Source organism: Triturus cristatus, chromosome 11 (assembly GCF_964204655.1).
Source record: "Triturus cristatus chromosome 11, aTriCri1.1, whole genome shotgun sequence".
In the NCBI taxonomy this organism is placed as follows: Eukaryota; Metazoa; Chordata; class Amphibia; order Caudata; family Salamandridae; genus Triturus; species Triturus cristatus.
In genome coordinates, this window is record NC_140594.1 from 404,103,879 (window position 1) to 404,117,702 (window position 13,824).

Here is a 13,824-nt window from a genome sequence, read left to right on the forward strand (position 1 = left end):
TGTTTTCCTTGTCAGTTTGTTGGAAGGGAACTTCTTTCGAACAACTAAAATGCAAGCCTAAACCGTTTGCAAGTGTGTGAGGGGTAGCCCATACATTAGAACAGAGTACATTCTTTCCCAGAACTGTTTCACCTGAAAACGTTTCTTTGTATGCTGTGGTTGGTGCAAGAGTGTGTTGTAATTTATGTAAAACGTGCACGAGGCACACATTACAGCGTCTTGACACAATGTGTACATTGTATGTTTAGACTGTTTAATTGTAAATGAAGAATATAACGATGCTGTTTTCTTTTAGAGTGCTCTTTGTACACGCAGGCTGCCACAGTGTGAAAGTGATCGCGATCACATCAAAGCGGCCGTGCCACACTTCAAAGCGCGGCTGTGTGACAGGCGAAAGTGAAAGACGAGTGCTTTCAGGCTGCCAAATGGTGCGCGCGCCCGGCACACATGCACAGTAGTTGGCGGCCTGAAAGCACTCGTTTGCACTTCCAAAAGTGCTTACTATAAGTCTCGCCAGAACAGCGCTAAAGCGCCGTCTCAGGCGAGACCTAAAAATAGGCCTAAGGGCCTCCCCTTAGCAGCCTATCCTAGTCCTTATGTAAAAAGGACCAAACTCTTAGAGTCAGCCAATCAGCTATCACCTCCCTCTAGAACCTTCCTGGCAGGAGCCTCAGTCCCTCAGATTTTCGTACGCACCAAGCTAGGTAGGCGTAATACAGTTAGAGAGAGACGTGAGTCCTTCCAGGGGAGGTGGGAGGGTTGCATGTGAATCTATGAAAGACACCAATACTGGATAACTGCTGTTACAGGTAAGTAACGAGTTTCTTATCCAGTATTAGGGGTGTCTTTCATAGATTCACATGCCTGAATCAGAGTAGTTAGCAATACATTATGCACATTTCTGATGTAACATGCCATAAAGATATTTGAGATAATACACTATTATCATAACAGTTTGAAACATTGGCATACATCAAAACAGTAAATCAGTAAAGAATGTGCATACCAGGATGGCGGGATGTTGGAAGGCTCACCTCACTGGAATAGATGGCGAAGCACCGCCTGGCCCACTGCCGCATCCTTCGTAAGTTCGGCATCCAGGCAGTAGTGTCTGGAGAAGGTGTGCAGTGACTTCCACGTCGCCGCTCTACAGATGTCCAAAATCGGCACTCCAGCGTACAGCGCTGCTGATGCGGACATCGCTCTGGTGGAGTGTGCTTCCACCCTGTCTCGCAAAGGCCGTCCGGCCCCTTCATGGCAGAATGCTATTGCTGAAGAGATCCACCTTGAAATGCTCTGTTTTGTTAGAGGCATACCCAACCTTGGCCTGCTGTAGGCCACGAACAGCTGCGATGACTTTCTGAAGGTTTTCGTCTTGTCTATATAAAACTTAAGACACCGTTTGAGATCCAGAGAGTGGAGCGTCCTTTCTGCTGCCGTGGTAGGGTTTGCGAAGAAGGAACGCAGGACCACCGGCTCGTTGAGGTGAAAGTCTGAAGGCACTTTCGGTATGAACTTGGGATTTGTCCTCAGCACCACCCTGTCCTGTTTGAACTGCATGAAGGGCTCCTGAATGGAGAGAGCTTGCAACTCGCTGACTCTCCTGGCAGATGTTAGAGCGAGCAACAGAGCCGTTTTCCATGAGATGTACTTGATGGAAGCTCGATGAATGGGCTCGAAAGGGTGCTTCATGAGTTGGTTAAGGACCAAGTTGAGGTGCCATGTCGGTGGGACCCGTCGAGGTCTTGGAAAGGACCTATATAGACCCTTAAGGAACTGTTTGATAAGTCTACTGGACCAGAGAGACGGGCCTTTGGAAGTCCTGGTAAAACGTGAAATTGCCGCCAGATGCACCTTTATGGATGCATGCGCTAATCCGGACTGCGCCAAGAGCAGGAGATATGGCAATATCTGTTCAGGCGTGATATGAAGTGGCCTCAGGCCCTTCTCCGAGCACCATACGCAGAAGCGTTTCCATTTGAGAGAGTAGGTTTTGTTGGTACTGTCCGCCCTTGCTTTTGCTAGCACGTCCCTGCATTCCTGCGGGATGTTCAAATGACAGAACTCTCTGTGCTCAGGAGCCAGGCCGATAACCTGAGCGATTGCAGGTTCGGGAATTGCACCTGCCCATTGGACATTGTCAGCAGGTTCGGGTGCTGTGGTAGACGAATCGGTGTCCTGATGGAGAGGCGATGAAGGTCCGAGAACCAGTGCTGCCTCGGCCAGTACGGGGCAATCAGGATCAGGGTACAGGGCTCCGCCTTCATCTTCCTGAGGACCCTGGGAATCATCGGGAACGGTGGAAAAGCGTACGCAAATACGCTGAACCAGCCTATGGAAAAGGCATTCCCGAGCGACTCTGGTTGGGGATGCCAGCTTGCGTAGCTTGGGCATTTGGCGTTCTCCCTGGTGGCGAACAGGTCGATTCCTGGGACTCCCCATTCTGAGAATACGTGTGTAAGTGCACTCTCGTCGAGGTCCCATTCGTGGGAGAGGGATTTCTGCCTGCTTAGGGCGTCCGCAATGGTGTTGTCCTTTCCCGGGACATAGTCCGCCCTGAGGGTGATCCCATGGAGAACAAGCCAGTTCCAGATCTTTTGCGACTCGCGCGATAGAGTGAGCGAACGCGTTCCTCCCTGTTTGTTTAGATAGTGCATCGTCGTGGTGTTGTCCGTTCTGACGAGCACCTGGGAGTTCTGGATGCGTGGGAAAAAGGCTTGCAGCGCTAGGTACACAGCCCTCAACTCCAGCAGATTGATATGGAGGCGTTGCTCCTGATCTGACCATTTGCCACTTACTCTGAGGTCCTGAAGGACAGCTCCCCAGCCCGCTAGAGATGCATCGGTGGTGATCACAAGTGGCGCTGCTGGAAGCAGGAACGGCAGTCCCCTTGACAGGTTTCTGTAATCCTTCCACCACTCGAGGCTCTTGGAGATTTGCGGTGTTATCCTCACAATGTCCTCGAACGAACCTGTACTCTGAGTCCACTGGTTCGTGAGAGCTTCCTGCAATGGACGCATCCGAAGCCTGCAGTGAGGGATGAGTAGTATACAAGAAGACATCATTCCCAGGAGTGATTTGAAAGTGCGAACTCTTAGGGATTTCCTTGATGCCACCGCCTTGGCCAGCGATATGATCTTGTTTTTTCTTTCGTCTGAAGGAAATGCCCTCGCGCATTCCGTATTCAAGGTCGCCCCGAGGAAGGTGATGCTTCTTGTTGGGGACATATGTGATTTCTGAAGATTGAGAGTCAATCCTAGATGTTGGAAAAGATTGGTACAGGCGTTGGAGGATTTGGTTGCGCCTACAGCCGTGGGCGCCTTGACCAGCCAGTCGTCGAGGTAGGGGAAAACTTGGTGACCCATTTGACGTAGGAAAGCTGCCACAGGAGAAAGGCACTTGGTGAAAATCCGCGGAGCGGATTTGAGGCCAAACGGTAGGACCTTGAATTGGTAGTGCTGTCCTGCCACCTCGAAACGTAGAAACTTCCTGTGGCCCCTGAGTATCGGGATGTGATAGTAGGCATCCTGAAGATCCAAGGATGTCGTGAAATCTCCTTCCTCTAGAATGACTAGGATTTCTTGGAGCGTCACCATCCTGAACGACTGACTCTTCAGGAAAGAGTTGAGTGCCCTGAGATCTAGAATGGGCCTCCACTTCTTTTCTTTCTTGCGTATCAGAAAGAAACGGGAGTAGAATCCTTTCTCCCTCTGAGCCGATGGAACCCGCTCGATCGCTCCTTTCCTCAACATCTCCGATATTTCCCGGAGCAGCAGCCGTAGGTGCTTGTGTGGGAACCTGCGTGGTGGGGTTGCAGGCGGGATGGTGGTAAATTCTAGGGAATGGCCGAATCTGAGGAGTTGGAGCACCCAACGATCTGAGGTGATGATGCGCCAATTTTCCAGGAAATGGGTCAATTTTCCTCCAATTTGTGAAGAGGGAGATGGTAGCAGGACTGGCTGGAGTAACTGGTCACTGGCGTCCGCCGGTGCCCCTCTTCTGGATCTTACCCCTGAAGGTAGATCTTCCATAAGACGACTGCCGACCTTGTTGCTGCTTCTGCTGGTACTGGGTCTTATTCTGGAAGGAATACGAGGACCTATTCTGGAAGGATCCTCTGTAGGAGGACTGGCCTCTAGATTTGTTGCCCCGAAAGGACTGGTTCCTTGCCTGCAAGGTTCCAAGCGCTCTAGCTGTGTCAGTGTCCTTCTTAATAGCTTGGAGCGCCTCGTCAATTTTATCTCCAAATAGATGTTGTCCGTCGAAGGGCATATCCAGCACCTTCGTCTGCACTTCCTGCCTGAATGATGTTGCCTTCAGCCATCCTTGGCGGCGCAGAACCGCGGCCCCAGCCAGTTGACAAAAGCCTGTCATGGCCACGTCTATGGCGCAATCAATGATCTCGGCTGCAGAGGTCTGGCCCTCAGAAAGTAGTGCCTTTACCTCTTCCTGAACTGCGCTCGGAAGTTCTGCTAAATATGGGGCGATATCCTCCCAAAGTTTGCGGTTATAACGTCCCAAGAGGGCTATGGAATTGGCCACCTTGATGGTCATTGCCGAAGTGGTCGAAAACCTTTTGCCAATCGTGTCCAATTTTCTGCCCTCCTTGTCCGGTGGTGCTGACAGAGGAGAGGAGGGATTACGAGAGTTTTTCTGGGCCGCTTGGGTCACGACTGAATCCGGTTTCGGGTGGCCAGTCAGGCAAGCTGGTGCCGTGGACGGAGCCTTATACTTCTTATCCAGGCGTGGAACAACCGCAGGAACGGAAGCCGGCGTCAGCATTAGCTTCTTTCCCTGGTCCCAGAGAAAGTCGATGATCGGGATCGATTTCGTCGTCTTCTTCGTCTGCTCCTTAAAGTCATGCAGGAAGCACTCAGTCTCCGTCGACTCCATGACCATATGGAACCGCGTCGCGGCCCGTTCAATTACCTTATGAAAACCACCAATATCCACTGGCGGTGAATCAGCTTGGCGCGGTTGTGGGGAAGGTGGTGAGAATGCCACATACTCCTCCTCCTCATCCTGGTCCGACTGGTCTCCCTGGACCTCTCCTTCTTCCATCTCCTCAGCCTCCTCATCCGATGACTATCACCTGAGGAGGCGGTTTCTCGTGGCAGACCTGCGTAACTGGCCGTGATTGCCTTGGGGCTGTCGTTGGTGGGTTTGTAGTTGGCACTGGGACCCCTGCGTCCAACGCCGGCGATTCCGGGAAACGTTGCTTGTAGTCCCGGATAAGGAATTTGAGGTCCTGAACTATTGACAGAGGAAGGCAAACCATCGGAGTGACCTCCGTGCGAACCTGTTCCTGGACGGGGCGCTCCTGCGCGCTCATATCTTCCTGCTCCTCGTCCGTGCTTTGACATTTGACATAGAGTTCAGAAGGGGAAGTAGCCTGTTCAAAGACTCTTCAGACTCTTCACTCTGAAGAATCTCCATAGGCAAACTGGTTTGTACCTTGCTTGGAGATGTCGTTTCCGGTGTAATCTGTGGTTTGGCCAGTTTGCCAGAAGCAGATCCTTGTACAGAAACCCCCGCTGTCTTCTGTCCCATGGACGACGACGACGGGGTCGTCGACGGTATGGCTGTCAGCAACGGTGTCCCCGTCGACGATATTTTCCTCGTCGACGATGTCTTCGTCGACGATGCGGTCGTAGACGATTCGTTCGTCGTCGATGCCTTCGTCGTCGACATCTTCGTCGACGATGCCTTAGTCGTCGACGCCCTCGACGCATTCGTCGTCGACATCCTCGTCGTCGACTCTTCCGTCGACGGTGGGCTCCTCATCGACGAGGTCGTCGTCGACGGGACAATCTTCGTCGTCGACGATGACTTAGACGTCGACGACGGTTTTAACAGTATAATAGACGAGATAGGAGTACCTGCTGACGATGAAGAAGGGGTAGTCGTCGTCGACGAGAAAACAGACGACGCTGTCGATGTGGACACGGTCGTCGTTGGTGTGGAGACATGTCCTGATGGCCTTTTCTGCGCCGAAGGTGTCGCAATTTTTGTGGCTGACAGAGTAGGCTTCTTGAAAGTGAGAGAGTCCTTGTCAGACACTGAAGATTTTGAAGATCTTGCCTCTGAAGACTTCTTGTGTGTCTTCATAGGAGGAGCGTCTGAGGGGCCAGGAGATGTCACTCTCGGCCTCTTCAGGGAGACTTCAGAGGTTACGGAAAAGCTCGCCTCTGAGGACACCACACTCTCTCTGTCCTTGAGCCTGTCCAGCCAGATAAGCAGGCGACCCTCCCTGTCTCTCAAGGTCTTATGAGGGAAAGACCTACATATTTTACAGTCCTTAGGGACGTGGTCCGGATAAAGGCAATACAAGCACAAGTCATGCTTGTCGTCCACATGAAGCCTCTTCTTCCCACATGAAGAGCAAGCCCTGAAAAGGGCTTTCTTCTGGGAGTCAGACATGCCAGGAGTTGTAGATGAAATAAACACTCACTGCAGCAAAAAGAGGCCTGAAGTAGTCAGCGTTGAAATCCTTGAAGAAGAAAGTCACCAAAAAAGTGAACAATCTGGCTTGAAGAAATCCTGAGGAGAACTCAGGTTGGAGACTCCCTAGCACAACGTGCGGTAGAAAATCTGAGGGACTGAGGCTCCTGCCAGGAAGGTTCTAGAGGGAGGTGATAGCTGATTGGCTGACTCTAAGAGTTTGGTCCTTTTTACCTAAGGACTAGGATAGGCTGCTAAGGGGAGGCCCTTAGGCCTATTTTTCTCTATGTATGTCTATAGGACATTACTTTTTTTTTATGTACCGGAGGCTCCCGTCTCGACGACGGGGAATGATTCAGGCATGTGAATCTATGAAAGACACCCCTAATACTGGATAACTATAACTTGTGCCCCCGCTATGCACTGCTTATGATTTCACATAGTATATCACTTATGACATGTTCTATGATCTCATTTATGACATCACCAATGACATCATCTGATGATGTGCTAGTTTATTTCATAGTTTATATAGTGTTGGGTAGCTACCATATTACTTTTCTACTTAATTTTGTAGAGCCTGTGTCCAGTTACTGGCTATAAGTGTTTACAAAACGGATGTGTTCCTAATGCACCATAGGTGTGTAGAGGTATTGTATCGGTTATAAATCTTTGTACTGAAGAGTAAATCTGTGTGCAGGTGACAGTTGACATGGTCTATCGATTACGCTCTACGTACGTTTTTTGGTACCGTAGAAAATGTTTCCAACAGGGCAAATATTCTGCATACTACTTACTAAGTATTGTAAGCATCGTCTCAACATGGCAAAAGACTGTGCACCAGGTGCTAACGTATGTACATATGCTTGTTTTGCTTCAGAAGGTGGATTATCTGTAAAGATTTCACCACAGTATGAAGGCTGTCGGTAGCATGACTTTTGGCACCTTCCGACCCTGGTTGTTTCAAGTGAAAAGTTGATCTTTGGACAAGTTCTGCATAGAGTGTACACTGTTCTAAGTAGACACTTTTTAATAGTCTGTGGGGTATTACCCATAAGATTTTCAATGTTTGAAAACAGTGGGGTACAAAGTAAATTCTCTCCGTGGAGTAAACAGAGTTAACAGTATCCACTTTTCTATTTATATCCACTTCATTTCTCCATGTAGGTTCAGTGACTGTCCGGGAAATGATACAGATAAAGACTGCCCTTAGTAGAGTATTAGTTATGTAACAGAGCTTCAATATCTGGAGGAACTTGGTAATTCCTGAACAGTTGTATACGAATTGAATACCGTGTGCAGTATAGGTTATCCTTTCATCTGTGCTTCATAGCCAATATGATCTTGGCTACCCATGAAGTGTGTGGTATAGGGTCAATATTTCACATAACACAAGCTTGCTTAACCTATAGGGGGTGCATATAATGATAGACGGTTTAATGCTTCAGATTACTTTCAGCTATTTTGCTCTTATTTTCATAGCTCTGCTATACCCGTTTACAGGGCAACATGTACAAAAGAAACTCAAATTATGTCATTTGAGAGGTCACGAGTGATGTCATCAATTATGTCATTTGCGATGTCATAAATGATGTCGTAGAACATGTCATGAGTGATGTAATGTAAGGTTAAAAGCAGTGCAAGGTGGGGTCAAAGTTCTAGTCAGCTCTGTTAACTCTAATTGGTGAATTTCAGTGTTTTTTTTCCCCGATGACATTCCCCTAACTAGAACGTTACCTTAACCTTTGTTTTTATCAGTGAATTTCTATTTTATTTTTATTTTTAAACAAAAACAGATTTTTTTTAGTCATCCTTCATTATAACATTAATGTACCCTCTGTTGTTTTCAGTGAATATATATTTGGTTTACGTTCAGAGATCTTGCACATGTTGGGATAGTCTACTTTTTATTCATATTAGAGAGCATCCCATGGTGAAGAACTTGAAGTTAGGGTGATTTATGCTTTGTGTTCCATTTTCTAAGCAGGTCTCAGATAGCCAACATAATTAGGACTCAAAATAATCACCCTGATTTGCTATAAATACCCACAATTTTGACAAATCGCCTTCATGAACTGAATAAGAAGGCAAATCTTTTTCATTTGTTAAACGTAGCTTCTTCATAGTCGCATTCTAGTGAAAAATAATTATTTAAATTACTTAGAAATCCAATCCAAACATCAGTTTCTAAAATTCATATGGAGGCCTAAGGTAACCCCAGGCCTGAGGCCCTAACTCTGCTATGTGAATGCATCCCTTTTTGGTGCCACCACAGGTACTTCTTCTGCATCCCTGCCACCTTACTTGAAGCCCAGCGCAAGGACTGTTGCTGCCACAACTGAAGTGAAATTCGCTCATCAGATCCTGCGCAAGGCACTGACTAGGACCTATTCGGCACCTCCTAATGGTGCTGTCATGGTAAGTACATTGTAGTGCTTTACTTAGTACCAGTCCTAGTGCAACCTATTTCAAATATGGGGGCGCATGTACACCTTGTGCATCTACATACAACACATGTATTGGAAAGACACCGGAAAATAATGTGAAAGCAAAGGGCAAGGCCAGTACTGTGGTCGGTGTGTTAAAGAGAGCAAACACATAGGAAGCGATCTGTGCCTTGTGCACTCATCTGATGTGGGCATCTATGCATCTCTGATTCAATGTACAGCCCTGATCAATACACCAGTTTTTATCAGTATGTCCTAGTACAAAGTGCCCTTGCTACTGGAATTCAGGGTGATCGTGCTGACTTCCACAGGCATGAGGTGTCATTTTAAGTCTCTTTCCCACCCTCAGAGCCTTTCATTCCTTGAGCCCCTGATCCTAGCTGACAAATTCTTAGCCATGTTCTCACAGATTTTCCAAGAGGCATCTTTTAACAGTACAAACATTTTCAAAAGAATAATGAAGGAACCATCTGAACATTGAAATAATTCTGCTGGCAAACATGCACATAAACCTGAAGCACTTCTCGTTACTGTACTTAAGCCGGGCATTGATCCCTCCCGCTGCGATTCCTATAGACCACTCTTTAATCAATACGGAAAAGAAAATACTAGTGAAGCTGCTTGCCTTGCGACTCCTTTCACTACTTACAACTATGGTGAGTCCTGATCAGGCAGGGTTCGTCCCAGGCAGGTCAACTTCGCACAATCTTTGTACGTTCTTTGCCACCCTACATACTACTGATCCCACCCTGCATGCTGTAGCTGTATTTTTAGACGCCACTAAGGCGTTTGACTCCCATGAGTGGCCATATTTATTAGCTTTCCCTGAGATCCTCGGTCTTAGCGCTTCTTTCCTCAAATCCGTAGGCCTGCTCTTTTCTCAGCCCACGGCCTGTCTGCGCGTTAATGGCTGTGTATCTGAGCCCTTTGCGATAACCCGAGGCACGTGGCAGGGATGTCCCCTTTCACCTGTACATTTTGTAACCGCGAAGGTGCCTCTTGCGGCTCATCTGCGACAACACCATGCACAACAGTCTGGCATTGCTATATGCGGACAATGTCACCTTGTACATCAAAGATTCACATGTTAACCTAGACCTGCTCATCAGGGAATTTATTAGAATCGGGGGGTGTCCGACATTGACATCAATTGGACTAAGTCTATTATCTTACCGTTGACAGAGGCTAACACTAAAATGGTTTCGGAATTCCCCCTGGTCTGGGCAGAGGGTGCGATCAAATATTTGGGGTTATGGATTAGTAGGATTATCGACGACTTATGGAAGACTAAAGCCGACTGCTGAACTGGCTGGATGGAAACAACACCCATTATCCCTGACGATACATTTGGTCATAGCAAAAATGATTATCCTTCCTAAGTTTCTTTACCTATTTATTAATTTATCACTCCCTCTGCCTCTATATTTTAACCAAAACAACTACAAATAGGGGCTGAGGGAAAATGTTTAAAGACCTTAACGGATTTTTAATCCCCCTTTCTTAATATTTAATTACAATGAAAAAATCCGAGGTCTATAGCTAAGCAACTCTAGATACAATTCAAAAAAGTTGCCACTTAGCAATTGCTCCAGGAAATAAAAATTGAGTAAGCATACAAAATACCAAGTGCAAAAGGTGAAGGACAGAAAAGATGAGAGAAAGAACTTAATAGGGATAGTTAGCATCCCATCATTACACTCTCAAAGTGCCCAGTGTCATCATCTGGGGTACCAACCAACTCTTCGACAACCTCTTATAGCATAGAGGAGATATGAAAGAGTCGTATCCTCTTATCAAGTATGATTTTTTTTTAGAGTAACGATGGGATGCTAACCATCCCTATTAAGTTCCCCAATGCCCCAACGACATTTCAGGTGCTAGAAGCATTTCTTACTCCCCCCCCCCCCCCTCACCACATCAGCTGGTTACAAAACTATATACCAGCATGCAAACATCAGCACCAATATGCGCCCGAGCAGTAGGGGAGCCTGGGCTACTGACATCACACCACCACTGACTGCCGCCCAATGGCATTACTGCTGCACGCAGGCACGTGCTCTGTCCCCCAATTATCATCTTTGCTTCAGCCATTTTAAATTCATTCACAGATCATATTACGCCCCAGTGAGAATGGGACTCAGTACAGACTCCCATTGTAATAGGTGCCATTTCTCAGAAGCAGACTTTTTGCATTTGGCCTGGTTGTGCCCAGGCATCTCTGCATACTGGAAGGAGATTTTTAAAACACTTGATAGTGTTCTGGGATGCCCCCTTGAGTGTCCCTCCCCCGTGGCACTATTAGTATTCGTGCAAGAGGTACCATCGGACTGTGCGTGGGGTCGCCATGCTTTGATACACGTGACAGACAGGCTTACAGATGCGGTGTACTGCCAGGACCAGCTCACCCTGTATTGGGAATTAAGGTCTATACAATCACGGCCAAAAGATATTTGGTTGCCATTGATGCAATATCTGCGCACTCAGGGCAATGAAGCGAGGCTAGATGACGACACATAGAACAACTATTCTTTCACTATATGTAGATCACAAATACTGCTCTATCATATGGCTGCAATGTCACTTAACCATGATGGTTGTTTCCTCTGATGTGATGAACTGAATCAAACACATATCAGTTATATTTGCATGCCGATGGTATTGGTTGTTTCTCTGTTTATTTGTTTTATTAATTTTGTCTTCTTTTCCTGTTGGGGGAACTTTCAATATCATGCTTTGAATAATAATGATCCTGGGAATTTCTTCATGTCATGAGATCAGTACATGGTAATGGAAACCTTCACAATGTTCCATGGCTGTTATACCCACTGTACTATGACTAAACCTTTAATAAAGAGGAGGACAAAAAAACATGCACCTAAACATAAACCTAAGACATAGGTATCTTCATTCACTCATTCTCTGAAACCCCAAGACTTACGCGTATGCTTCAAAGTCTCCATTATTCACAGCTTCGATCAGCTGCTCCGTGATCTTGATGATTTCTTGCTTACGAGCTGGGAAGAGAGAAGGAGGAGGTGAGAACGAGCACATTTCTATATTTATTGGTAATTTAGGGATGGATATGAGTTGCCAGTGGAAAGGCCAGAGAATGCTGGGCTGGCAGTCAGAATGTTAATTCACCAAAATAATGCACAGGTAGCTGAAAGAACACCATGCATCTTTGACTAATGATGACATTATAACCCTTGTGACACCATTGGCCCTCCAACAGGCTCATGTTTTCTCCCGAGGTGCAATGGAAAAGGCAAGACCAGAATCTAAAATGCGATTTTATAAAGAGCTTGTTTTTGCATTTCTGCCATGGTCTACACCATGCGTAATTTTACTCAATTCAACAACAATCAATTTATTGACCTTGGAAGTATAAAAAAGTTGCATGTGAGGGGATGTGAACCTAGGACCAGCAAGTTACACATATCTTAGCAGTGATCACTTAACTCGCCATGGTATCGTATTGCTTTTTCTTCTTCGACACTGAGAGGAGTAAAATTCTCTCTCAAAAGGGTTATAAATGTATTCTCCTCTCTTGAACAGTTATTTGGGGCATAGCCTCGCAGCATGTAAGATGGCTATCAAACGTTGGTTCTAGCATTGTAGAAGTGCAGGGCCCTTTCTGATCTGGTTATGGGCATTTTGGGTCAAAACACGATATAGATGTTGGTATAGATGTGAAATGGAATAGAATCAAATCCTTCAAAAGGATGCATTAGCACTCTTTCTGTATAAAAGAGGGAGACCAGAATCACTAAAACTAAGACTGCTGGTGGTGACATAGGTCAAACAACCTGAAAGGTGTAGGTGGTGAGGTTTTAAACTACATTGAATAGCAGTATATTTTCAACTTAATTGAGCTGACATGGGGGAGCTAGTGCTTCAGGGACAAAGCCAATGGTCATGAGTGAGATACCACCGCAGGTAGTCTTCAACAAGTTAGAGACGATTGACTGCTCTAGATCCAAGGAAATTCTGTCTGTGCTAGTGAGTGGAATGAGGAGCAGAATTGCAGAGATTGGTAGTGGACAAAAATGGTTAGCAAGAAGGAGAAATACTTCCACTCTGTATGAACTAGATCCAATCAATGAGTGTACTGTGCAGTCAGTAGAGAATAGAGTTTGAGCCTTGGTAGTTCAAGGAGTTGGCAACAGCAAGGCACTATTATGTACAAGGCTGTCCTTCTCGACTCATCCTTGATGGGGTGGGGGAGGGGAGCGGGAGAATGTGATTGCATGCCTTAAACGGATCTCATCTTAGACAAGAAAGTGGAAGGCATAACCTAGGAGCCATCAATTTGGCACAGTCAGCCTATTCTGCTGTTGCGGTTATGATGATTGCATGTTTACAATGTGTGTATCTAGGGTTGGTCATAGGGTAAGGCAATATTTACTGACTGCCTAGATGCCACTACGAAGCTGAGAATGCCAGGCTGGCCATCCAAGTATTAACTAGTAGGTTAAGAGGAGCGGCAAAATATCACTTTGCCTGTTGAGGCAAAATCCTTATATCAACCCTTGTGCATCCTTTTTGGGATGATATCTTAAACCTGCTTCTCACTGGCTGGTTCAATTGGCCCCATTGATGGAAGGACTACACAAAATTGTTTAATAATGCTGCATCATGAAGCAAGCACAAATGTGCGAGGAACTTCCCTCGACTTTTTGGAAAGATGTATCATAGGAATGTTCTGAATATTTAACTATATCCCACCACCATTGGGGGAAGTTATTTTGAACTTTATGGATTAACTTTTTAAGTCCTAAAGAAGCAACATTTAGTCACGAACGATTTGTTGGCAGTTTCTGTTCTTATTACTGTATGGTTTGAACTGATAAAAAAATGAATATAAAATGGAAATAACTGATATAAAACAACAAATTCTGGAGTCAAATCTTTTCAGAAAATCTTTACAAATAAAATA

General features: G+C 46.2%; 1 protein-coding gene across 50 annotated transcripts in view; it reads right to left on the reverse strand.

Annotated features, from left to right (window-relative positions):
* The window catches only part of CAMK2B (calcium/calmodulin dependent protein kinase II beta), a 925,878-nt gene that overhangs the window by 54,641 nt on the left and 857,413 nt on the right, over positions 1–13,824 (reverse strand). For all 50 annotated transcript variants that reach the window (XM_085635972.1, XM_085635963.1, XM_085635953.1 and 47 more), the window contains one exon: positions 11,827–11,902. In XM_085635972.1, the coding sequence (XP_085492098.1) occupies positions 11,827–11,902 (76 nt within the window). The remainder of the gene's footprint in view (positions 1–11,826; positions 11,903–13,824) is intronic.